Source organism: Homarus americanus, unplaced genomic scaffold, assembly GCF_018991925.1.
Source record: "Homarus americanus isolate GMGI-L3 unplaced genomic scaffold, GMGI_Hamer_2.0 scaffold53795, whole genome shotgun sequence".
Taxonomy (NCBI): Eukaryota; Metazoa; Arthropoda; class Malacostraca; order Decapoda; family Nephropidae; genus Homarus; species Homarus americanus.
In genome coordinates this window covers 19,608-47,071 of record NW_024742832.1, presented here as the reverse complement: position 1 = coordinate 47,071, position 27,464 = coordinate 19,608, and the positions used below count along the sequence as shown (strand labels likewise).

At 41.0% G+C, this 27,464-nt stretch overlaps 1 protein-coding gene and 1 long non-coding RNA gene across 2 annotated transcripts; both read left to right on the top strand.

The window, feature by feature from the left end:
- On the top strand, positions 1–27,464 carry LOC121877053 (protein zyg-11 homolog; the record flags this gene model as incomplete). Its single annotated transcript, XM_042382661.1, has 2 exons — positions 1–180; positions 27,234–27,464. Coding segments are annotated over exons 1-2 (393 nt in total), but the record flags the coding sequence as incomplete, so codon positions are not given.
- LOC121877054 lies at positions 1,696–2,876 on the top strand. The gene is made up of 3 exons (XR_006090878.1): positions 1,696–1,786; positions 1,877–2,246; positions 2,284–2,876. It is a non-coding gene; the product is annotated as an uncharacterized LOC121877054 (long non-coding RNA).

Here is a 27,464-nt window from a genome sequence, read left to right as displayed (position 1 = left end):
CAGCTGATATTGCCAGTGATGAATACTCACAGCAGTCAGAGCTCCATCCAGCTGGCTGGCACAGCCTGCTTGTATAACTTGACCAAGGGGCAAGTGGGAGAACAGATCCATCCACACATTCTCAGAGATGTTGTCCACACTACACTGACTGCCATGAACAACTTCCCTACACACGCTCAGGTGTGTAGTGAAACCTCTATTTAGCGGACTATATAGAAAGGAAAGTCCGCAATATCGAGGGTCTGTCAGATGTTAAACCTCCATATAATGGATTATATAGAGAGGAAAGTCGTTATATCGAGGGTGTGTCAGATGTTAAACCTCCATATAATGGATTATATAGAGAGGAAAGTCGTTATACCGAGGGTCTGTCAGATGTTAAACCTCCATATAATGGATTATATAGAGAGGAAAGTCGTTATATCGAGGGTCTGTCATGTACGTGTGTTTGTACACCATTGTAGGGGAGGCAGTTATTTGTTTTACTTTTCTTTTATTTCTTAATTTGATTTAATCTTTCTTTTCTTTATTTTTTGATACTTGTTTCTGTTTAATTTTCTACTTCAACTTCTCCGAGTATTTCTTTCTTTCCATTTCATACTTTATTCCTTCTGTTATCTTAGTTATTTTCCTTCTTAATACAGATATCATTTAAATTCTTAAACATGTGGTAGCATGGCCAGGTGTAGTTCACTCTTAAACATGTGGTAGCATGGCCAGGTGTAGTTCACTCTTAAACATGTGATAGCATGGCCAGGTGTAGTTCACTCTTAAACATGTGGTAGCATGGCCAGGTGTAGTTCACTCTTAAACATGTGGTAGCATGGCCAGGTGTAGTTCACTCTTAAACATGTGGTAGCATGGCCAGTTATAGTTCACTCTTAAACATGTGGTAGCATGGCCAGGTGTAGTTCACTCTTAAACATGTGGTAGCATGGCCAGGTGTAGTTCACTCTTAAACATATGGTAGCATGGACAGTTATAGTTCACTCTTAAACATGTGGTAGCTTGGCTAGGTGTAATTCACTCTTAAACATGTGGTAGCATGGCCAGGTGTAGTTCACTCTTAAACATGTGGTAGCATGGCCAGGTGTAGTTCACTCTTAAACATGTGGTAGCATGGCCAGGTGTAGTTCACTCTTAAACATGTGGTAGCATGGCCAGGTGTAGTTCACTCTTAAACATGTGGTAGCCTGGCCAGGTGTAGGTCACTCTTAATCATGTGGTACCATGGCCAGGTGTAGTTCACTCTTAAACATATGGTAGCATGGCCAGGTGTAGTTCACTCTTAAACATGTGGTAGCATGGCCAGGTGTAGTTCACTCTTAATCATGTGGTAGCATGGCCAGGTGTAGTTCACTCTTAAACATGTGGTAGCATGGCCAGGTGTAGTTCACTCTTAAACATGTGGTAGCATGGACAGTAATAGTTCACTCTTAAACATGTGGTAGCATGGCCAGGTGTAGTTCACTCCTAAACATGTGGTAGCATGGCCAGGTGTAGTTCACTCTTAAACATATGGTAGCATGGACAGTAATAGTTCACTCTTAAACATGTGGTAGCATGGCCAGGTGTAGTTCACTCTTAAACATGTGGTAGCATGGCCAGGTGTAGTTCACTCTTAAACATATGGTAGCATGGCCAGGTGTAGTTCACTCTTAAACATGTGGTAGCTTTGGTGTAGCACATTAAACATGTGGTAGCATGGCCAGGTGTAGTTCACTCTTAAACATGTGGTAGCATGGCCAGGTGTAGTTCACTCTTAAACATGTGGTAGCATGGCCAGGTGTAGTTCACTCTTAAACATGTGGTAGCACTTTAAACATGTGGTATGGCCAGGTGTAGTTCACTCTTAAACATGTGGTAGCATGGCCAGGTGTAGGTCACTCTTAAACATGTGGTAGCATGGCCAGGTGTAGTTCACTCTTAAACATTTGGTAGCATGGCCAGGTGTAATTCACTCTTAAACATGTGGTAGCATGGCCAGGTGTAGTTCACTCTTAAACATTTGGTAGCATGGCCAGGTGTCGTTTACTCTTAAACATTTGGTAGCATGGCCAGGTGTCGTTCACTCTTAAACATTTGGTAGCATGGCCAGGTGTAGTTCACTCTTAAACATGTGGTAGCATGGCCAGGTGTCGGTCACTCTTAAACATTTGGTAGCATGGCCAGGTGTAGTTCACTCTTAAACATTTGGTAGCATGGCCAGGTGTAGTTCACTCTTAAACATTTGGTAGCATGGCCAGGTGTAGTTCACTCTTAAACATTTGGTAGCATGGCCAGGTGTAGGTCTCATACAGTATACTCTTGATTTAATGCAAGGAATTATATTTTTTATTTTTTGCTCAATTTAGTGACTAGTTCGCTAAATCAAGATTAATTCCGTTAATACGCTCACACCTACAGAGACACCACAGACACATGATACAGTAAAACCTACTTCAGCCTACGGTGAGTGTACTAAATGTATAAAATGATAAATAATGATATAAAAAGCACCATATAAGATTCACCCCCCGTTTTAGCAGGGAGTATTTAGGAAACTGTTGCCGGTAACATATAAAACCACACAGGAAAAGGGAAACACTGCTTTATTCAAAGCATCTTCAGAGGCAACTGAATTTGCAGTGACTGAGAGAGGCTTATATACAATGAGTGGCCTTACATAACATAGGTCAGGTCAATAACATGGGATCCACTAATCCACACACCACCTCCACCACAAACAAAAGAAGAGTTTATAAAATAAATGGGTGACAACAACAGGTTAGGTAAAAAACATGAGACCCACTCATCATCTATACTACATCCACCTCAAATGCTTTCAAAGCATTTTTAAACTCGGGACAGTTATTATTTATTAACTAATATCCTAACACCACATGACACACACATCTAGAGTTTGAAATCTTGTGTGTGTGTGAGACACTGTGAGTTGGAGGGAGGGGGGTGGCAGGGAGGTGGGGAGGCAGGGAGGGTGGCAGGGAGGGGTGGCAGGAGGAGGCAGGGAGGTGGGTGGCAGGGAGGGGGAGGCAGGGAGGGGAGGCAGGGAGGGGGGAGGCAGGGAGAGGGGAGGCAGGGAGGTGGGAGGCAGGGAGAGGGGAGGCTGGTTGGTGTATGTTTTATCTTTGATAATATAAAATATTAAACAGTAAAGAAAAAATACTATATTATACAGGGCTGCCTCACTTATCGCAAAGGCTACGGACATGAAACTTGTTGAGAATATCAAAATTGTGAATAACGGAGCAATTTCTCCCATAAGAAATAATGTAAATAGGGGGGATACTGGTGGTCACGGCCGTCAGATTTTAACACTAGTTTTACTCAATACATATAGAACATAAAATAAATAAAGAAACAAGGGCATAATATCAAATAAACATCAATAACAAACACTTTGAGTTTATTAGGCGTATATGTTTACAAGTACAGTATACAGGGGTACTTTACATGTGTGAGTGTTTGAATGTTTATGTGCGTAGGTGTGTGAGGTAAGTTTTAAACATAGACTGTTAATTTACCTCTGATGTGCTGTAACTTGCTTGCTGAAGTTGGCATTAGGTGAGAGGAGGCTGGGGTCATCAGCCACCTCACTCTCCCCACTGTGTTTTAAGGCGCTGGGTCTGGTCGTCAATCCACGTGCTCAACATGCGCTCCATACTTTCGGTTAACAAAATTTTTGGTTAACGAACGACTCTGTGGAACGAATTGTGTTCGTTAACCGAGGGACCACTGTACAGCGGTACGACTGCACAGTCGGGACCAAAAAATTTTTCAAATGACGAGCGCATTTTCTACCGTATATCTCGGCCTATAAGATGGAATTTGCACCTTAAAAAAATCAGCCCAAAATTAGGGGTTGTCTTAAATACCGGGTATAAAATTCTTACCTCTTACATATTGTGGTTTAGCGTGTCAAGAGTGGTGATGGAGAACATCATAAACCACTCACACGGTCCTACCACTAATTATTTTATTCTGAAACTTACGTTTGGGAAGCTGGATTAAAAATAAGATTACCAGTATACAGTTGGGTCTCACTTTACGCGGTTAATGTAACCCACAGGGTACCGCGGAAAGTGAGAAACGCGTAAAGTGAATAACATAACATATGGGATTAAATGAAATAGAGACCGGCTGACCCCCAAACTCCACTTTTTCCGACACAATACCTATGTTCTTGTGTAAATAACATTTTAATTTTATGATGGTACATGCACACAATTAATACTTAAGAGAAATAGAGAAATACAGTCGCCAAGTTAATGTCCATTCAAATAATGGACTCAACTCCCTCCCCCTCTTCTCACACTACACTCGCTGGCTCTTCCCTCTCTGAGAAATTTTTGGGGGAAAACCACTAGATTTTAAGGTATAGTAATAAATAATACCTCAAACTAAAGTTAGGATAATATAATTGACATTGCTGGATTCCTTGTAAGACCAGGAATATTTTGAATATAAATGTCATATATTTTGCACAAAAGATAACATATTTACTCAGAGTAAACATTAGATCTAAAATTTGTATGTCTAATGCAAAATCTATGATGTTTATATTCAAAATCATCATCAAATTGTAAGAATTCCAACAATGTAAATTATATTCTGGCCGGATAATTTGTATGAATTTTATGAGCTAAATAAAAAAATTATACTTCACCCGTGAAAAAGGGGTACACACACCGCGGAATGTGAGCATCCTGGGTTCTGGCAGGGCACCACGTAAACGTGGAAACGCGGAATGTGGGACCGCGTAAAGTGAGGGTTGACTGTATTAAAATAATAAAAATGTATTATAAACCTGTCTAACATACCATAACTTACTCCGGTAATAAACACAGCTGTCATCACGCACCGCCTGCCATTTGCCAGTGACGAGACAAAAAAGGGAAAGTGGCCGCTGTAAGAGGGGGAGATAGGGCTATTTTTAGCCCGTCTTTGTGTCCGAAGTGGCCAGTAATGCATATTGGTATATTTACTGATCATAATACCTGGGTTTGGGTCCCTAACCCCACCATAAGTCGGGGAGGAGCTGTATTTGACTTGGTTTATTATTTGCTGATTTATCTTTATAAATATTTGGAAGAAAAAATGGTAAGTTTGGAAAAAAATTCATGCACCCAATATGAAAGTGATAATGAGAAATATCTGTGTGTCACATTGAAGAGGAGTAAATTTTGAAAATTTATAAGAATATAAGGGAAAAATCCTGGTATTAGGGATCAGGTAGAACCGATTCAGGGGTATTATAGCAACAATGTATCTGGTGTCCGTAACAAATTTTGTGGTTGTGCCGGACGCTTCCCTTTAACCTCTAAAACATGTGGTAGCATGGCGAGGTCTAGGGCACGTGGCTTCAGTTGTATGTAATGGTACCAAGATAGGGGAAGAAACAAAGGTAATACTGCAGGATAACGATACCCCAACAAGCAGTACAAATGATTTATTAAAATGAAATTGAGTACCAGAACAGAACATGCACACATGAACCACTCCTTGGAGTTCACTCAAGACATGACCAAATTTATTTTAGCACATACAAATTACACAGACCACTTGGCCTTACTTCCATGTCAGCCAAGCAAGCATTCAACGTTAACAGGACCAATGATCAGTCAAAATTACTATAGGTACTGGTAACATTCTGTGACAGTGACACAACATAGAATGGTCATCAGTCCTTTCAATTACTTTACTACTTACACGTAAGGTCAGTCCAGACTAGGAAACTTTGTTTGGAAATTTAGTTTGCAAACATTTAGCAAACTGTTTGCCAATAACAAACATTTATAAAAAATTGTTCCTGAAATGTTTGCAAACAGTTAACGAACCATATGTAAACTGTTTGCAAAAAACTTTTAGCATCCAGACTTCAGTTCTCTTCAGAATGTTGGTGAGTGAGGACAATGTGGCAGCAGCCTGTACAATTTTCTTAATGATGAATTCAGTGTAAAACAGGGTAAAGGTTGAGGAAGCTTTAACGAAAAGGAACATTTTATGCTGATGTTCTTCTGACAGAATTGAAACTGGAAGATGGAAGTGGTTTCAGGAATTTTGTCTGAATGTCTCCCACTGATTTTGAAAACCTTTTGCAAATGGTTGGTCCAAAAATATCGCGAAGGGATACGAAATACAGATCAGCAATTCCAGCTTTGATCAGACTGACTATCACAGTGAGTTATTTGGCGACCAGAGATTCATTTACAAGTCTCATGTACACCTTTAAAGTACCAAAACAGACAGACCATCTCCAAAGTAGTGCCTCAAGTCTGTGAAGCTCTAATCTCTTCACTGAAAGAATATGTAAAGTTTATAAATAATCCATTTTAATTTTTCTACCACAAATCTGTTGTCTCAATGATGTCTAAAGTTTTCTCAGTGGGCCTCATGGTAACCATGACTAAATGAACGGTGTTGACTGGTTGAAACCTTTGAACTGAACTGGTGAGAATCACCACTGCTACTCTAATGTTTACAAACATGTCCACACATACATGGTTTGTTTGTTGTTTTTCATTCTAGATGGGAAACAGGAATCACCCTAATTTTGTTTGTGAAATGTTAGTAAACTGTTTGTAAACAGTTTGCTAATTGTTTGCAAGCAAAATTTGCAAACAAAGCAGAGGCATCATTTCAGGTTAGGGGGTGGGCGGCAAAGAAGGCAGTGAGAGGCCACTCATAAGTCAAAATTTATTTAATGCTACTAACTAACATATTGTAGACTATGCACTTTATTAATATCAAAATATTATTACCAAAAATGATTAAATGGTATCAGCTAGACAGGTTTATTTTTCACCTATTTGCAGTAAACTATCAAATTGTTCAGCTAAGCAATAAGGTTTGAAATGGATACCTTGTAATGTAGTAGAGGATATCTTCTAGACTTCATTTGTGCAAAATCATCCATGAAAACATCAAAATCAAGGGTTTTGACCACTTCTTTTTCAGCGGCCATCGGAAGTAAGTCAATCACTTGATCATCTCTCATCGTAGTTGGTAAATAGTGCTTCACTGAACCCAACACAGAAAACAGTTTGCTGGTTACTGGGAGATTGATGATTATTTTCAACATTTCAGAATAAGTTAACTGTAAAGGCCTTAGCTCTTAATACAACTGAATCAGATTCTTTGACTTTTCGCTTTTGTTAGAATAGTGTCTTTTGGCAAAAAAAATTTGGGAATGTAAAAGGATTTCATTCACACCAATGATCTGATATGAGCGTGTGATAGAATTAAGTTCCTTAATTCAAAAAAGTCTCTTGAATTACAGTCAAAGGACGAAATAGCTGTCAAGAGGGGGCATGTTTTCTGAGAAGCGCCTAACAATTTCTGAAATAAACTTGTCTTATATGGAAAAATAATATATTTTGGCTTTCATTGCAAGAGTGAAAGATGTGCTGCTAAAAACCTCAATATTACTTTTCCCAATGGTTGTGTCTGAGAAAATGTTTGAGATGTGAAGAGACCTTCTGAATTATTTGTGATCTTCCCTCATTTTTAGCAACAGTCACTGAATGTGTGTCACCAGGGTGAATGTTAAATGACTCGGCAAAAGTTTTGGCTGTATCAAACTAGAGAAAACATTATCATTTATCATATTTAGTAATTCATTCCTGGTCAACTTAATAAGAGAACTTGCATCAGAAATTTGAGTATAATGTGACTGAATCTGCTGTGACAGACTGTTGATAGCACTAAAAATTTGTTGTACAATATGGAGATTAACAACCCAACCCCCTTGTCGGGTCCTTGTCCTTACCCTCTCAGTTGGAGGCAGGAGGACTGCAGCCCATCACAAGCACCGATGCTTCGGAGCTCATTTGTTTTTGTTATTTACTGTGACATCAGATGTTAGCCATCGATAATTTTTTGTCATAATTCATTGTCATTATTATTTCATTCAAATTATTCTAAAAATTTCTAAAACTCTAAGTCATTTTATTATATTAGTAAAGTACAAAATGTGAGGCACCTTATTTTAAGAAATTTGGCCGTCGAGGCACCCCTGGTGAGCTTGAGGTGGGCGACTGCCATTCACCCCACCCCCCCCCCACCAAAAAAAAAATGATGGCTCTGAAACAAAGTTTCCTAGACTGGACTAGCATTAAATCTTCATAGCACTTCTCAAACACCCGTCACAAGATTGTTGTTTGTGTACGGTTATTGTCAATAGCGGGGATACAGGTTACTCTGGCACTCACAACTCAGTGATACAACTTTACCTCTCATCTCTCTTTCAGTATTATAACCTGTTAACACTTCTTGCAACACAGGATACATCGGTATTCATTAACTCGGGAATAAGATATCCGAGACAACAATTACAAATAAAGACAGGATGTTACCAAGGGCTTATGCCACTTGTATTCAAAACACATGCCGGGTGTTTACTCTCCGTGATGCTGCGGCTTGGTTCCTCTCGTCCCGGGTTAGACCCATGCCTTGCACACACTGCCACACCCGTAGGCGTACGACTCGTCGGGCACCATCCACTTTAGATCTTAATCTCTGTGTTTGAAAGACATCCTGTTGGCCTCTTGGCAGCTCTAGCAGCACACACTTTGCCTGGTTGACAAGGGAAAGGCATTCATAATGCTATGAAATCAAAATACAAATATCACAAAATATGTCTCGTGCAAGAAAGCAGATGGCACATGAACACACTTACTTAACACAAGACTTCAATTACGTTAGCAGAAACACTGACACATTCAACACAATTCAGCTAAGTCAAATTCACTATATGTGTTGGTTAGACATGGAGTAACGCACCTGGTTGACGAGGGGAAGGCGTTCAGAATGAACTATTCAAACTGCACTCTCTTTTATACACCCTATGTTACCATCACCGATACTTTACGTACAATCGTATATACATATTCGTTGTTCTCAGTTACGGTACACCCTGGGCTGTGAAAATTAGGCTATGGGCTAATTTTAATTTCCTAAGATTAACTTTTAAATCTAATCAGTGTTTGAGTTTTGCACTGCAAGAATTAAACTGATGCCAAGTACATAGGATGGCAATACAGTGGTCCCTCGGTTAACAAACGGTTTGGTTAACAAAATTTCGGTTAATGAATTACCTCCCATAAAAATCTTCAATTCGGTTAACGAACAAAAATTCGATTAACGAAATCCTTACGAAAATCATTTTTTGTTGTGAGCATCAGCTGATGGGCTAGTCCGCCAATTCAGTATTGTTATCTGTTCTATGTTTACATTCGTTTCCAATGGAGTAAATATCAATAAAGTTGTGCTCTTTAATATTTTTGCATGTTCTATATTAAAATTATTAGTCATTTTAACATTTATTTAACATATTGATAATATATGCAGTACAGGGAGCTAGTTTTTTGTGCGCCCATCAGATGCGTGAATCAGTCACAAAGCGTCAGTTGGGCTTTGAAAACAGTGGAGAGAGCATCTATTTTGTTGGTGTCTTGAATATTTTTGCATTTTTCATTGAAATTATTGGTCATTCTGAACTTTAGTTAACATATTGATAATATATAGTGCAGTGTAGTGTTGATTTAAAGAAAATAATCTTGAATTACACCGAGTGAACTTAAAATTTTATTGGTGAAATTACTGCATCAAGCATGGGTCGCCTGAAAGGTGATTTCTTTTCCATCCTCACTTCCTTCTCTTCTCCCTTCTCCTCCACCCCAATTCTAATTCCCATCACCATCATCATCAACCAGGAACCTTCTACATACACACCTCAAAGTAAGTGTACATTTTTTTTTTTTACCCAATATCCCATTGAAGCAATGGATTCGATTAACAAAATTTTCGGTTAACGAACAACCTTCTGGAATGAATTGTGTTCGTAAACCAAGGGACCACTGTATACTCAATACATCTTGACTGCTTCAGCTCACGGTAGGTATATCTGACTTATGGCTGCTCATACAGGTTACATTGCACTTTAAATTTACATTACAGAAGACTTCAGGACATAATAGAAAATGGACGGTACCTCTCGCTAGAGAAAACTTGTCTCTCGAGGGGCAACTCATTAGTTTCACACATGTTTTGCGGACGTCAGAGCATAATTTGAATAAGTAGTGGTGAACATACTAGCTGTGCAGTAGTGACAACTGTAGGTTATGTATCTAAGCTACTGTGCTGAGTAGCAACCTTGTATATAAGCTACTGTGCCGAGTAGCATCTATGTATATAATTACGTGGCAACACTGCACGTGTTATGTGGCAACATTGCCCCGAGGCTGCCATATGGCAAGGCAGTCTCAGTCTGACTCTGTGGGCCGTGCAAGGCACACGCAAGTCACCACTTATATTTCTCCTATCCGTTAATAAATGGACTTCAGTGTTACCCGGTGTTTCCCTACCCATCACTGCTTTCTTCAGGGAACACTTGGAACCTTTATGGCGCATGGCGCAGTGAGTAGGATACGAACCTACTGCGCCATGAAGGTTCCAAGTGTTCCTGACTCTGATGATAGAGTTAGCTACCAAACTGCTCATAGTCTTTGTCTTGGCCGGACTTCCTAATCTAGAAATCGCTTTGAGTGTTGGGGTGCACTGTGGGGCGAATCACCGTGAGGTGTAGGGACTCGTCCTCGGTCAGGGGCCAGCAGCAGGGGAGTCAGACTGGCGGAGGAAGCGGCGGTTCCTCCACCAGACACGGCCGCTCAGCATCTTGACCTTATAGTCCGCGACGGCCCGGCGCCCATCCTATGCCTGCTTGTCCCCAGCGCGTGTAAGCCGTCGGGTCCTGGAGGGGCCAGCGAGACAAGGCTGCCCATCTCGAGAGTGGCTGAAGAGGCGGGCACGATAGTCATACCGATCCTTGGCGTCCTGGAGCACGGAGTAGCAGCGCGTGATCGCAGCTCTCGGCTCTGAATGTGCCAGTCCTTAATAAAGGCAACTTGGCGTGTGCAGGAGCGCGTGGGCGGAGGGTGACCATATACAGGATCTGGGCGAGGCGTCCTGTGTGGGTGGGAGTGAGGCGCGGTTTCTGGAGCATCCTGCGGCAGTGCCAGGTGCGTCCTTTCGTTGACTCACCCTGCTGGCGGTATGCGAGCAGCTGGGATCTGCTCAAGGAAAGTCTCCGGGCACCACGCCTAACTCCTTGCAGTGCTCCCGCAGCAACAAGGGTGTGGCGAGGTAGGCATACGTCGATCCATCCGTGACACTGACCTGTGGCGTAAATGATCTCCGGCTTGAAAAGGCCCACAGCGTCCGGCATCTGGGGCGGCTCGCATGCGTGCCGCGGCTGTGGCGGTGGCCCCAGGCCGCGTTGATGAGGCGGTTTCTGGAGGTGCTTCAGGGCTTTCTATCACCGTCAGTATCAGCGCCGGTGTCGGTATCACCTCGATGTGACCCGACACCACCGTGTGTGACGGCGACGGATGGTAGGGGAAGGGGTAGCCCCTGGGGCGTGTGGTCAGTCCACCCTTCTGATGTGACTCAGCTGCTGCGGGGCTGCGTGGGCCGCATTGCATCTGGGCGTGCGTCCACCCTAAGTGCGCTGCTTTCCTCCTCGTCCTCGGGCTTTTGGGCGGGTTGGCGGCAGCGCGCCGTGGTGTCCATGGCGACTGCGGGCCTGACACTTGCGGCCTCGTGCAGGGCACCTGTCTGTGTTGGGCAGTGGCCGAAATGGGGTCGCCCATTTTAATCGTCGGCGGGCATGTCTTGGGGCCATGCTGCTTTCCACAGCTGCTGCAGGAAGCACTGGCGGGGCATGGAAGCGTCGGCAGCCTTCCGTTGTTGGCCGCCTTCTTACCCTTCTTGTATTGTGAGATGGCTCTCACAGCAGGTGGGAGCCCATAAAAGGCAGAGGTAAGGCGGACTTGGTAGCCGCCATTATGACCGACACAGTCACTACCACCTGGGTGTGAAGCGTCAGGGGATAGTTGCTGCCACCAACTCTTCTTGCCTGACACCTGTCAAGATCCGTGTATAGAGCTACTCATTCGGCTGTGCGCATATGCAGACGTCGATCCTCTGACAAACTCTTCAAACCTTAAAAAAAAAAATGCGTCAAAGATTCATTCTCCAGCCTGCTTGCAGCTGGTGAAGCCTTGTGACATAAAGGCCTCGTTATTCCGACCTTCGCGTGCTCCTGTAAAATTGAGCACATCCCGTCACTGAAGATGTAGAATCGGGAGGCACTTGCAACGTGTGCTCCAAAACTCTCTGGGTCTCCAGCGACAAACACATCCGCAGTTGGATGAGCTGTTTGTTTGGAGGCATGCTGTCAAGGTCCACCATCGTGGAGTAATCTGTCCAACGCCGCCTCCACTCACGAAAAAGCTGAAACGTGGCGTCTGGTGAGAGGGCGGGTGGGGGTTGAACAGATGCCTTGGGAGCTGTTGGAGTAGCAAGAGTACCTGGAGGACGCTGGTGTGGTGGAGGAGGGAGGGTACTGGCGCCTTGGTGCGCGAGTGAGGGAGGGTGGGTGGGTTAGCGCCAGGGTCGCCAATATTGCATCAAAGTGCGCCTTTTCCTTCTCTCTTCGTGTCTCCTCCCTCTGAAGTTCCATCTCTCTGCGTCTCTGGTCCCTGTGATCCATCCACCTCAGAATTGTGGCAATGTCCGTCGCTGTAGGTGAAGGATAAGGGGCGGTGGGCGCAGAAGCTCCATCTGTGCCCGGTAGAGGAGAAGGTGGTGGGGAGTCGTGTCTCCCATCTTGACGTTGTCCCTTCTTACCGCCCATCTTAGTATGCTTGAACTGCGCTATTTAGTATATAAAGTGGCGCCTCATCAGCTCAACCACATATATATGACGTAAACAGCGCAGAAATAATGCATAGGGTCCACTGTTCTGTCCGTGTGTGTGTGTGTGTGTGTGTGTGTGTGGTATGTATGTATGTATGTATGTATGTATGTATGTATGTGTATGTGTATGTATGTATGTATGTATGTATGTATGTATGTATGTATGTATGTATGTATGTATGTATGTATGTATGTATGTATGTATGTATGTGTGTGTGTGTGTGTATGTGTGTGTGTGTGTGTATGTGTGTGTGTGTGTGTGTGTGTGGCTGTGTGGCTGTGGCATGTGTGTGTGTGTGGCTGTGTGTGTGTGTGTGTGTGTGTGTGTGTGTGTGTGTGTGTGTGTGTGTGTGTGTGTGTGTGTGTGTGTGTGTGTGTGTGTGTGTGTGTGTGTGTGTGTGTGTGTGTGTGTGTGTGTGTGTGTGTGTGTGTGTGTGTGTGTGTGTGTGTGTGTGTGTGTATGTGTGTGTGTGTGTGTGTGTGTGTGTGTGTGTGTATGTGTGTGTGTGTGTGTGTGTGTGTGTGTGTGTGTGTGTGTGGTGTGTGTGTGTGTGTGTGTGTGTGTGTGTGTGTGTGTGTGTGTGTGTGTGTGTGTGTGTGTGTGTGTGTGTGTGTGTGTGTGTGTGTGTGTGTGTGTGTGTGTGTGTGTGTTGTGTGTGTGTGTGTGTGTGTGTGTGTGTGTGTGTGTGTGTGTGTGTGTGTGTGTGTGTGTGTGTGTGTGTGTGTGTGTGTGTGTGTGTGTGTGTGTGTGTGTGTGTGTGTGTGTGTGTGTGTGTGTGTGTGTGTGTGTGTGTGTGTGTGTGTGTGTGTGTGTGTGTGTGTGTGTGTGTGTGTGTGTGTGTGTGTGTGTGTGTGTGTGTGTGTGTGTGTGTGTGTGTGTGTGTGTGTGTGTGTGTGTGTGTGTGTGTGTCAGCAGATCACGGTGGCCTTAGGCTGGAGCGCCCTTGGAGGCAAGAACGTCAGTGTCTCCCCAGATGTCACGCGAGAAGGGTGCACGCCTGCGTGCTCCGTGGGTACCACAAAAAACAGGCCAATGCTCAACTCTCAGCTCTAGACACACTAATACACTGACACTAACACTGCCACCGTCACTAAAAAGCACTGTGACGGCGCAACACTGCACGTCCCGGCGAAACACAACACAACACACTAAGAGTCGACACGCACATCGCCGGCAGTTGCACGTCGCCGGCTAACTGTCCATTCTTCACACACTTGTAAGTCCACAGATCCTACTCACTGCGCCATGAAGGTTCCAGGTGTTCCCTGAAGAATGCAGTGATGGGTAGGGAAACACCGGGTAACACTGAAGTCCATTTATTAACGGATAGGAGAAATACAAGTGGTGACTAGCGTGTGCCTTGCACGAGGCACGGAGTCAGACTGAGACTACCTTGCCATATGGCAGGCTCGGGGCAATGTTGCCACATAACACGTGCAGTGTTGCCACGTAATTATATACATAGATGCTACTCGGCACAGTAGCTTATATACAAGGCTGCTACTCGGCACAGTAGCTTAGATACATAACCTACAACAACGACAGATAGATTATGTAGAGAGGAAAGTCTGTTATATTGAGTGTTCACTGTATACAGTACCGGTAAATATATATACAGTAAAATCTCATATTTCGCGTGATTTCATTTCGCGTTTTTGAATTTCGCGAGCACTACCTAATGTAACCAAGTCTTATCTTTGGCTTAAAATCTCGTGAATTTAATGAGATCCAGCCCCCTGAATGCTGGCTACCGTCTTGAATGAGGTCACAGCCCTCATACCAGTTACAGTCATTTCTGCTACAACGTGTGTTTTGTCAACGTTAATGATGAATAGGGGAACGCCGTTTGTAAAACACAAACTTTTGCCTACGAATGCTGGCTATTGCGCAATTCCATCCTCAACGTTTTAAGCGTGGTGAGGGGTTATGCAATGTTTACAGTTCACATTCGGCATCACATGTTCAATTGATTCGTGTCTTTTGTTTGAGAAATACTCTGTAAATTTTGTTCTTTTTTTTGCAAATTTAGCTGTTACCCATAAATACTGTATGAAAACAATACAGTTTTACCCCGCTTAACGCGCTTTCACTTAACGCGTTTTCGCATATACGCGGTGCCTTGCCAAAGCTGAACTTTCACTTAACGCGGGTTTTTTCCACATATACGCGGTGAGTGTCCGGCTCGGATGCTATTTTTAGATTTTGACCACGCGCCACCCACCCGCCCGCCTGCCTGCCTGCCTCTCCCTCCTCCTCCCTCCACTTGGGTAAGCGGCGCGGTAAGGTTGCGCAGTGTGTGTCTTTGTTGCGTTATCACTGACGTCATATGACGTCTCGGACTGTGATTGGCCATGCAGCCCTACCCCCCTCTGCTGCTAGCTGTAATTGGCTTAAAGTATTATGACGTGACTACCCCGGGGAGGGAGGGAGGGAGGAGAGACGACGCTTGACCTAGCCGCGGCAGTTTCATCCCTCAAGGCCACGCCGGGTTAACGCGCATCCATTGTTCCGTAAAATGGCTTCCGCCGGACCACCACCCCCAGAGAGAAACCTTTCCTTACCTGGACCCAGCGGCACTAAACCAAAGAAGACACGACGTTCATTAAGCTACGAGCTGAAATACCAAATTGTTCAAGATTTGGAGAAAGGAAGACGCCAAGTTGATCTCGCGCGCCAGCATGGCGTCAACGAATCTACGATTCGTACAATAAAGAAGGATGCAGCCAAGATAAAGGAGCACATGAAGATCACAAAGTCTGCAGGTGCTTCATCTATCAGGTATTGCCAGAACAGGGTGCTGGCAAAAGTGGAAACTTTGCTGGTGAGTTATTTGGTGCGTCAGGCGCGACGCAACATGGCGGTGGACACGCGCTCAGTGCAGGAGTACGCACGTGAGCTATACGCAGCAGTGACACGTAAACTGGGAATTGCAGAGCCCAAACCCTTCAATGCTTCCCATGGTTGGCTGCATAGGTTTAAGAGGAGGAACAAGGTCACCAACATCAGCATTGTTGGTGAGGAAGCGAGTGCTGACCGTGCGGCGGCTAGAGATTTTCCTCCGTTTTTACGTGAGATTATGGAGGAAGGACAGTACAGTGACGACCAGGTGTTTAACATGGACGAATCTGGTCTTTTCTGGAAAAAGTTACCTTCCAAGACCTTCGTTGTCCAGTCTGCGAGCAAGGTAAGGGGCCGGAAGATGCAGAAGGAACGCATCACCGTCCTGTTTACCACCAATGCCTCCGGTACCTGTAAACCAAAGTTATCGGTGATTCACAAAGCCCGCAAGCCGCACGCCTACAAGAATATGGACATGAACAAGCTTAATGTCCACTGGCTAACCGCACGTAAGGCGTGGATGTCCTCTTCTCTGTCCCTCTTCTGGTTTGACAACTGTTTTGTTCCTGACGTGCAGAAATTCTGCGAGCAACAGAATGTTCCTTTCAATATTTTGTTGCTCCTTGACAACGCACCTGGACACTCGCCCCTACTTATGGATCGTCACCCCAACGTAAAAGTGGTCTTCCTTCCTCCCAACACTACGTCATTAATCCAGCCCATGGACCAGGAGTTAATCTGCAATGTTAAAGCTGCATACTCGGCAAAGAAATTCAAGCTCCTGAACGACTCTACCAACACCAAGGATGAGTTGCGTAAGCTGGGTGACACCGACAGCGAGAGTAAAAGCGACGAGGACAAGGAACAAGAGTTGGCGACTCAAGAACTTCTCGTCAAACAATTTTGGAAGAAGTTTAACGTCAAACAAGCTGTAGCCTTCTTGGTGGAGGCATGGGATCTGCTGACTATTGCTACGATTCGTCACGCATGGAGACATGTGTTGCATGGCATACCAGGTGAGAGGAGGAGTGAACCTGTGACTGGTCAGGTTCAGACTGTTGCAGTAGCAGTGGACCTTGCCAGAGAAGCTGCGCTCAGTATTACAGCTGAAGGCTTCTCCGAGACCACCAACGAAGACATCATGGAGGTGATCAGAGATCCTGAAGTGACTGCCGACGAGATGTTGGAAGAAGAACCCGCCAGTGAAGAGGAGGAAGAAGGTGCGTCATTCTCCGAAGAACCTAGTTTAAGTCATAGTGATATTAAGTGTCTCATAGAGTTAACAGAAAAAATTAAGTCCATCGTTTCCCGCGACACTGACGATGAACGCCATGACGTCTTCCATACCCGACTGGTGCAGGCTATGGAGCCGTACATCACGGTGTATCATGACAACATCAAAGCCAGCCGTCAGCAAAGCATAACCGAGTTCTTCGCCTGCAACCCACCACAGCCAGCCCAAGCCAGTGATAGTGATAGTGAAGTTGATTTTGAGGGATTTGTCAGGGAAGCCATAACAACTGTAAGTGACAGTGATATTGATTCACCTAGTAATGGTGATTCACCTAGTAATGGTGATTCACCTGAGGGGCAGTAATCTGCCCTCTGCCTCGGAACCAGCCTCCATCCCCGTATGCCGACCCATCTCTTCTACTACCGTGAGTGTTCCTCAAAAATTTTCGTTTTTTAACCTATTCTTTATTTTTCCTATGTTAACCTTTATCTTTCCTAACCTAACCTCTTCTATATTACTTGTTTTTCATGCCACCATAAAGTTAAGATAGAATTTTTACTACAACATAGTTATTTGTCGTCAAAAAGTGGAGTTTGGGGGTCGGGCTGGGTTCTATTGGAATTAATCCCATATGTTCTGTTATTCACTTAACGCGGTTTTCACTTAACGCGGGACCCTCTGGGTTCAATTGACCGCGTTAAGTGGGGTACAACTAAAGAATGTTTCGCAGTGAGGACTAATAACGGTTTACACCAGCGCTCTCTGTTTACATCACGTGATCAGTTGAATCGCGCGGTTTCTGCCAATTACTCCGTAATTTTTGCTGTTTTCTCCAATTTTGTTGTGTTAGCGATGAATATGAAAAGACAATGTGAGAAGAATGTTTCCAAGAAGCATTCTGGTGATCAAATTGCCTCTACCTCTACTGGGGGTCCTACTGGTGCTAGGAGACACCCACCTAAGCGGCCAAATAAGGAAAGGAGAAGTGGGACTATCACAAGGGAGTTAAGTTTACCAAGTACAGTGGTCCCTCGGATAACGAACTCAATTCATTCCAGAAGGTCGTTTATTAACCGAAACCATTGTTTCAATGGGATATTGGGTAATTGGTTGCAGCTCACAGAAAAGTATATACAAAGTAAAGCCAAAAACGCATACAGTCAGAAACACTCCTAAAATTCCCCTAAATCGCCCTTAAATCACTATATATATATACGTACATATACTCTTACTCTTAAATCACTACTGTAATGTGATACAGGTGATTAATTTTTATCTCGTGCAAAATATATGACGTTTATATTCAAATTATTCGCTGTCTTGCAAGGATTCCAGCAATGCAAATTATATTCTCCTAACTTTAGTCTGAGATATTATATATGATAAAAACTGTAAGCCTAAAACCCTGGCTGGACAGATGGGGGAGAGGGAAGGAGGGAGCATGGGGGGGGGAGGAAGCTGGAGGTGAGGAGGAAGCTGGAGGTGAGGTGATAGTTTGACAGTTGGCACCCAAGGTCTAGTGTGTGTTTATTTATCAGTCCTTAAGTGACTAAGCTTCTCTTATAAAATGCCAGTGATATGACCTGGGAGAATATAATTTACATTGCTGGGATTCTTGTAAGATCGTGATTAATTTGAATAAAAACAAGCTATAATTTGCATTAGACATACAAATTTTAGACTAATTTAAGATTTTTATTAGAGAGAGCAAAAATTTTATCTTTTGTGCAAAATATATGACGTTTATATTCAAATTATTCGCTGTCTTGCAAGGATTCCAGCAATGCAAATTATATTCTCCTAACTTTAGTCTGAGATATTATATATGGTTAAAACTTAAAGCCTTCTGAAAACCCCCAATCTTGGGAAGGTGGGGGGGTAGGGAGGGAGGGAAGAGGGAGGTGAGTTGTACTTTGACAATTAGTGGGTAAGGTCTGGTGAAGTATTTAATTTATTTATTTATGTTATATTTTGTTGAGTTTTTGTTTTTTGCTCATAAAATTTTATAGAAATGACCGGACAGAATATAATTTACATTGCTGGAATTCTTATAAGATAGTGATTAATTTGAATGTAAACATGCCATAGTTTGCACTAGACAAAAATTTTAGTAATCATTTTGTACATTATTCTGATTACATATACAGTTCAGCTTTGCCCTTAGGACAGTGTGTGCATGTAAATGAGTTTCAATAAATGAATAAAGTTACATATATCGAGCCAAAAATAATAGTTGAAGACTTTATGTAGACAGAGCTTGGATGGCTAAATTTTAGAATGACCAATAATTTAAAATGCACAAATATTAAAGAGCACAATTTTCTTGATATTTACTGCAATGGAAATGAATGTAAACATAGAAGAGATCACTGAATTGGCTGAGTACCTCCTCAGCTTATCAGCTGATGTTCAAAACAAAATGTGATTTTCGTAAGGATTTCGTTAATCGAATTTTTTTTCGTTAACCGAATTGAAGATTCTTAGGGAAGGTAATTCGTTAACAGAAATTTCGTTAACTGAGGGGCCACTGTGCAGTAAAGTCTCGAATAACGACGTTAATGTGTCCTCCAATATTGCAGTGTAAGGTGAATCGTCTTATCGCGAATCATTACTTACCATTAAAATAAAGCAATAATAATGAGATGCATTCCCAAGTGTGACCTTTTCATATCTTTTGTGTGGCTTTTTACCCTCTTTTCCCCCAAAACAATACAATTAATGAAAATTGCAAACTATATTCATTAAATAATGTTTCTGAATGCACCTCATACAGTACAATATAAGTGAATAATAATATGGTCACACAAGAGGAGATGGGACGCCATTGTTTTCGTTTGTGTTTACAGCCGGGAGTCCGGGACGGTAGTTCTACACGAGAAAATGAAGAAAAAAAGACCTTGGTTGTGGCTGTAGAAAATTTAATGTAAAAAAAAATTAATACAGTCGGCCCTTAACATACGCGGGGCTTAGGTAACAGAGATACCCGTGAATGTTAAGAATCCGCGTATTTTTGCTGCCCACCCCCCTCCCTAAAAACACCCCTGGCCCCCCATGTCCTTATTTACTGTATATACCTGTGTGTAGTTCGAGTTTTTAAGACCAAATTTTTTCCAAAAAATTTGGGGTCGACCTCTAAACGGGTAATAGTTTCGTTAGGTTGAAAAATATTTACCAGTAACTACCAGTAAACAATGGAAACGATGCACCACCAGCTGTGAGTGTCGGTACAGTTGCCAGGGCAGATCTCTTGCGTCATCATAGCAAGCCCAAAGTAGCCAAATGCACGGTATGGTAGCACAGGACGATGTAAAACATAAAGTATTAATTTTTTAAAGTTTATTTATAGATACATAAATTTTTGTTCATTACATTTGAAACATCAATCTTTGTTAATTAAATTTGAAACAAAAGAAAACTACAGTGACCCCTCGTTTAACGAACGCCTCGGTTAACGAAATTTCGGTTAACGAACTGCCTTCCATAAGGATCTTCAATTCGGTTAACGAACAAAAATTCGGTTAACGAATTTCTTACGAACCGACCTCAACATGTTTTCGCTTGCACTGGCCGGGCAACCAGCTTTAGTATCAGTCAGCCAATACATTAATCGGTTCTAGGGCTTAAATTCCTTACTATTTTAGTAAATATCAAGAAGTTTATACTATTCAATAATTTTAAAAGTTTAATATTCAATTTTTTAGTCATTTTAACAATTATTGAACATAATTGAAGGTAAAGTGACTAGTTTAATGCGCGGCATCCAGCCTCTTAACACAGCAAACAGGCGTTAGACTCTCTCTGTTTTCACTGGAGGTAACATCTTGCTTGAGACTCTCTTACTAAACGCTTTTCTTCTGTGTTTCCAAGCAAATTATTGGTCATATTGAAATTTATTTTACATATTGACAATATATAATGCAGTGCAGTGTTGATTTAAAGAAAATAATCTTGAATTACACCAAGAGAGCTAAAATTTTATGGGTGAAATGGCGCCATGGGGTGACTTCTCTTCCACCCCAATGCCTTCTCTTCTCCCTTCTCCTCCACCACCATTCTAATTCCCATCATCATCATCATCATCATCCAGGAGCCTTCTACATACACACCTCAAAGTAAGTGAACTTTTCTACCATTTTTGTTGAATTTAGGACATTTTCGGTGAGCTGGAACCACTTACCCAAAAACCCATTGAAACAATGGTTTCGGTTAACGAACGACCTTCTGGAACGGATTGAGTTCGTTAACCGAGGGGTCACTGTACGATACCGTATTTCTAAATACCGGGTATTTTCATTAAAGTATTACATCACAAGTATATTTTACCTTAACTGTGACTGAATGAATATATTCTCAGAAATAAATATGGAAATGTAATATTTTTGCTGAAATGACGTACGTATTACAGTGGAAAGTGGGATAAAATCATGAAAACAATGACTTTCGCTTTCTTTCGTTGTTCAAAAGATTTACAGTACAGTCGGCCCTTAACATTTGCGGGGGTTAGGTAACAGAGATACCCGTGAATATTAAAAATCCGTGTACTATTGCTGCCCCCCCCCCCTAAAAAATCCCTGGCCCCCCCCCATGTCCTTATTTACCGTATATACCTGTGTGTAGTTCGAGTTTTTAAGACCAAATTATTTGGCAAAAATTGGGGGTCAACCTCTAAAAGGGTAATAGTTTCGTTAGGTTGAAAAATATTTACCAGTAACTACCAGTAAACAATGAAAACGATGCACCAACGCACCACCAGCTGTGAGTGTCGGTACAGTTGCCAGGGCAGATCTCTTGCGAGCCCAAAGTAGCCAAATCCATGGTATGGTAGCACAGGTCGATGTAAAACAAAGTATTCATTTATTAAAGTTAATTTATAGATACTGGACATAAATTTTTGTTCATTACATTTGAAACATCAATCTTTGTTAATTAAATTTGAAACAAGAGAAAACTACGATACTGGATTTTCATTAAAATATTACATCACAAGTATATTTTACCTTAACTGTGACTGAATGAATATATTCTCGGAAATAAATATGGAAATGTAATATTTTTGCTGGAATGACATACATATTATAGTGGGAAGTGGGATAAAATCATGACGAAAGACTTTCGCTTTCTTTCGTTGTTCAAAATATTTTACTGTAATCGCTTTTCGAATGGTTTTCACTTAAAAAACTGTTGTACTCGTACTGTATTACAATAATATTCTATCCTATCATTAGTCTTATAATCCCACAACTGAAAACCATTCAAAAAGCGATTACGGTAACATCTTTTGAACGAAAGAAAGCGAAAGTCATTGCTTTCGTCACTTTCCACTGTAATACGTACATCATTTCAGCAAAAATATTACATTTCCATGTTCTCAGAAATAAATGGTAGTTTTGTTGAAACGTAATGTACAGTATTTAACATTAAAATGCAAAAATAGCTATAAAAACAATTAATACACCCGTAATGTGCTGGCTGGCATCTCCACTCGTCCCTGCTCCCTCCCGTCACCTCCTCCCCGCTCTATCCCTCCGCCTCCTCCACATCGTCACTACTGTTGTATTACAATAATATTCTATCCTAATTGACTTGAATAAATACTACGATACCATATTTCTGAATATTTTCATTAAAATCCATCCAAATCATTTACCTTGCCATCGTCTGCAGCACCAAACAGATTCTCCCAGTCCTCTCCTTGAAGAGGGCTAGAGGGTACGTGTTTTTCGAATCGTTTTCAATTAAAAAAATGTTACATCACACGTATATTTTACCTAAACTGCGCCTGAATGAATATATTCTTGGAAATAAATAGTAATTTTGCTGAAACGTGATGTATTTCAATGTAAAATAGGATAAAATACATGACGAAAACAAAAGACTTCACCTAACCTTCCAATGTTCAAGAGATGTTACTCGTTTTTTAATAGTTTTCGGTTAAAATACTGTTATATTACAATGATATTATATTCATACTGTGCTTAATATACTACATTCACAGAAATGAAATATTTTTCCTGAAATGACGTAAGTATTACAGTGGAATGTGGGACAAAATCGTGACGAAAACAATGACTTTCGCTTTCTTTCGTTCAAAAGATGTTACCGTAATCGCTTTTCGAATGGTTTTCAGTTAAAAAAATGTTGCATCACAAGTGAATTAGGATAGAATATTATTGTAATACAACAGTTTTTTAACTGAAAACCATTCGAAAAGCGATTACGGTGACATCTTTTGAGCGAAAGAAAGCGAGTCATTGCTTTCGTCACTTTCCACTGTAATACGTACGTCATTTCAGCAAAATATTACATTTCCATATTCTCAGAAATAAATAGTAGTTTTGCTGAAATGTGATGTATTTCAATGTAAATTAGGATAAAATACATGACGAAAACAAGAGACTTTACCTAACCTTCTGATGTTCAAGAGATGTTACTCGTTTTTTTTAGTAGTTTTCGGTTAAAATACTCTTATATTAGTGATATTCTATTCATACTGTGCTTGATATAATACATTCACGGAAATGTAATATTTTTGCAACTACAATGCTGATGTCAACACAAGTGTGGTTACAGCGAGACTGACTGAGTGAGGGAGAGCTATGCATGTGTGTGTGTGAGGTTGCGGGAGCGGGCGGTGTCCCGTGTTCGGTGCCGTGCGCGAGTTGAATGGCGCGCGATTTGAATGTACTTCAATTACTTCAATGTACAGAATATTCCTCCGGGTGGCCAATCCGTGTATTTGCAAATCCGTGTATTATAAACCCGCGTATGTTAAGTGCCGACTGTATATGTTTTAAGTAACTTTATTTAATGTTAATAAATGGAACAATCGAAATAGCTAACCACTAATGGCAAAGAAAAAAAAGAGATGAATTGGGAACGCCAACATATACGTGTGCATTTAAGGATACCGCGCCATTTATCTTTTTAAGATTATGTACAAAAGATTCATTATTGTTTATTACTGAATATGTATTTGCTTGAATTAATCTTTATATATGCGAAATGAACAATACAATTCATTAATAATACGTAGAATATTAAAAACACAAGAGGATAAGAGACGGCATTGTTGTCAGTGTTTACACCCAATGTATACGTGCGCGCTCAAGGAAACATACAGTCATTTATCTTAAGAATATGTACAAAACATTCATTATTCTTTATTACCGAATATGTGTTTTATTGAATTAATGTTTATATATGTGAAATGAACAATGCATTTCATTTATAATACGTACAATATTAAAACACACATGAAGAGACAAGACGGCATTGTTTTTGTGAGTGACGATGGTTCTACATAAGAAACTGAAGAAAATAAGACCCTGGTTGTTGCTATAGTGAACTTAATTTAAAAAAATTTAATACCTGTATGTATGTTTTAAGTAATGTTATTTAATGTTAATAAATGGAACACTAGAAGTAGCTAACCACTAATGGTAAAGAAGTAAGGTGAGATGATAGGGAACGCCAACGTATGAACAGTAAGTGCGTACATGTGAAAATATATCGTCATTTCTCAACATATGAATATGAAACCAACGCTTATTTACTGTTCATATATGTTTTAAATAATATTTATGAATGTAAAACTAAAATTCTACTCACCAATGATGGTAAAGTCTAGAACATAAGGACAGCCAATGAATATTGTGAGAGTTTTTCCTCAGATATTGGGTTTAACTCTGGCTGAAGCTGTAGCTTTCCATGAATCTGTTGCTGAAACTGTTACTGAACCTGAAGTTGATATTGAAGCTGCTTATGATGCTGAATTTGATGGTGTAGCTGAAGTTGATGGTTTAGGCCTTTGAATAATATAGCTCTCAAAAGAACCTTGCACAGCTGCTTTCTTTTCTCATTATACACCTTTATGTAGAGGTCATTTGCATTGATTTAAATTTTAATGCTTTGTTCTTTTTATGGATCCACTTCAGAAAATATGTTCATTGCTTGCTCTATATAAAATCCACAGACCTCTCACCTTTTTCATATCGTTTTAACACATCTAGTTTCTCGGCTAAGCTTATACACTTTCTATTACTTTCGAAACAACACTACCATCACTTGCTCTCTTGCCCATATTGGATAGGGATACAAAAATGCTGTAAGAAACTTGGGAAAGTTTTCTCCAGTTCCTGTTCCAGATGCGTGAAAACAAAAGGCCCGCCAAGCTCCGACTGTTGTTTACCACTCATTAGCAATGCAGCTTCTTTGCGCAAGTTGCTCATCATTTTTTTACAGTGTTTTTTTTTTTTATATATACCCCATAATACATACTATCCGCATTTAGTTATTATTTATATGAAAATGTAATTTTATTTTATTTTTATCATATTTTGATCGTAAATACAAATGAAATAATGACGTAAATTGAATTGGGTCCTAAATTAACTAGGGTTTTAAATATGAAAAGTTGTTGGTCGAATCGTTGTTATCGGAGCATGTGATTAAATTACTTGAGGAAGGCCTAAAACGTAGTTTCTGGAAAACACAATCAGGGCAATAAAGGCAGAATTTGTATCATTTGGAGGTTATGTATTTGCATTTGGTCAATTTGAATTTGGTGCAATATTTCCATTCTATATTACTCGCGAAATACAAGATCTTACTGTACTGTATATATATTTCAACCCTCAATTTTTATTTTTATTTGTATTGAAAATTATGAGCACAAGTACAGTACAGTGGACCCTCGGTTAACGAACACAATTTGTTCCAGAAAGTCGTTCGTTAACGGAAATCATTGTTTCAATGGGATTTTGGGTAATTGGTTCCAGCTCACCGAAAATTACATACAAAGTAAAAATAAATGCAGTAAAGTACACTTACTTTGAGGTGTGTATGTAGAAGGCTCCTGGTTGATGATGATGATGATGGGAATTAGAAGTGGGGGTGGTGGAGAAGGGAGAAGAGAAGGAAGTGGGGGTGGAAGATAAATCACCCCATGCTTCATGCCGTCATTTCACCCATAAAATTTTAAGTTCACTCGGTGTAATTCAAAATTATTTTCTTTAAATCAACACTGCACTGCACTACAGTATATATTGTCAATATGTAAAATAAATTTCAGAATGACCAATAATTGTACTGTAAAAACGTAATACGTAATAGTTTATGTTCAAGAGAGTCTCAAGCAAGATGTTACCTCTACTGACCAGAGATACAAACTGATGCCTGTTTGGTGAGTTGAGTGGCTGTTTGGCGCACTAAAAACTAGTTTCCTGTACTTCAATTATGTTAAATAATTGTTAAAATGACTAAAAATTTTAATATAAAACTTGGAAAATTATTGAATAGTACAACCTTCTTGATATTTACTCAAATGTTAACGAATTTAAGCCCTAGAACCGATTACTGTATTGGCGGACTAATATTCCAGCTGGTGAGCAAGCGAAAACATGTTGACAGGAATTCGTTAACTGAATTTTTTTCGTTGACCGAATTGAATATTCTTATGGAAGGTAATTCGTTAACCGAGGGACCACTGTATATGTATTTTTGGTTGTAAGAAATATAAAAGTAGAAGATTGGAAGAACATGATGAGAAAAGGGTATAAATGACAAGTTTAATGAGGTAGTTGCTGCAAACTGTTGTAATTAAAAGTTATATCGCTGATCACACAAACAGACAAAAATACTTGTTGCGTTACTGAAGCTCTGATGATAGAGAAAAGAGTTAAAGAGAGAAGTGATACAACATTACTATGATCCTTTGTGATAACTGGTGGGGATGTTTTAACCTTTAAACAGTAGTCTTTAACACAGTGTCTGGTACTAGCTACAGCATCTGAGGCTAAACAGGGTAGGTGGTGAGGACGGGAGATACAGGTAGAGCCTTGAGCAAGATGTCTCGTTTGAATATACAGGGTATTAAGATATATAGTACAGTAGTGACTTGTGACATGACAAGTTGAGAAAAATTACTGTATGTCATAGTACTGTACAACAAACGGTAAGAACTTTATTGATTGAGCAGTGTGTGTGTGTGTGTGTGTATGTGTTTGTTTTGGAGGTGAGAAGATTCCACACTGTAGAATCATAACCATCATTTTATGTCCAGTCTCCACACTTGCCTGTATTAGCCACGGTGAACTGTTGGCAGGAGTCCCAGTTGCCATGAGCAAATCTGAAGCAAGTTTTACAGCAGGACACCAACCCACTTTTATAGAGTGTGAACTGGGCAAAAAATGAATAAAGTTAGGGCACGGCTTGAATAGATTACCAAGTTTGGGTTGGTCGGTGGTGTTGAAGTTCAGGAGACTAAAGAATCAACCTTTCTCAGTGTCTAAAATCCTTAATGATGGTAAGATCTTCAGGATTAATTCCTTTAGTCTTCACACTAGTAATAAGATATACATTGTATAAGGAAATAAATTTTCTCTTAATATTTTTTATTGTTTACAGTTGCAGAAGAATGGGTTGCTGACTTTATGCTGTGATAGAATACTACACGAAGTATCATTTGACAAGTACTGGTGCGCCCGGCTGGTGCTGGACTGCCTCCTCACCTTCAATGATCCCTCCACAGACAGAATGGCAGTTGCTATCTGCTCTATATTAGCAGCTAAGATATCCACGTCCCAGACTGCCCTTCTAGGAGCAAAGGTAAACATTTATACTTCAATCAGTATTTCT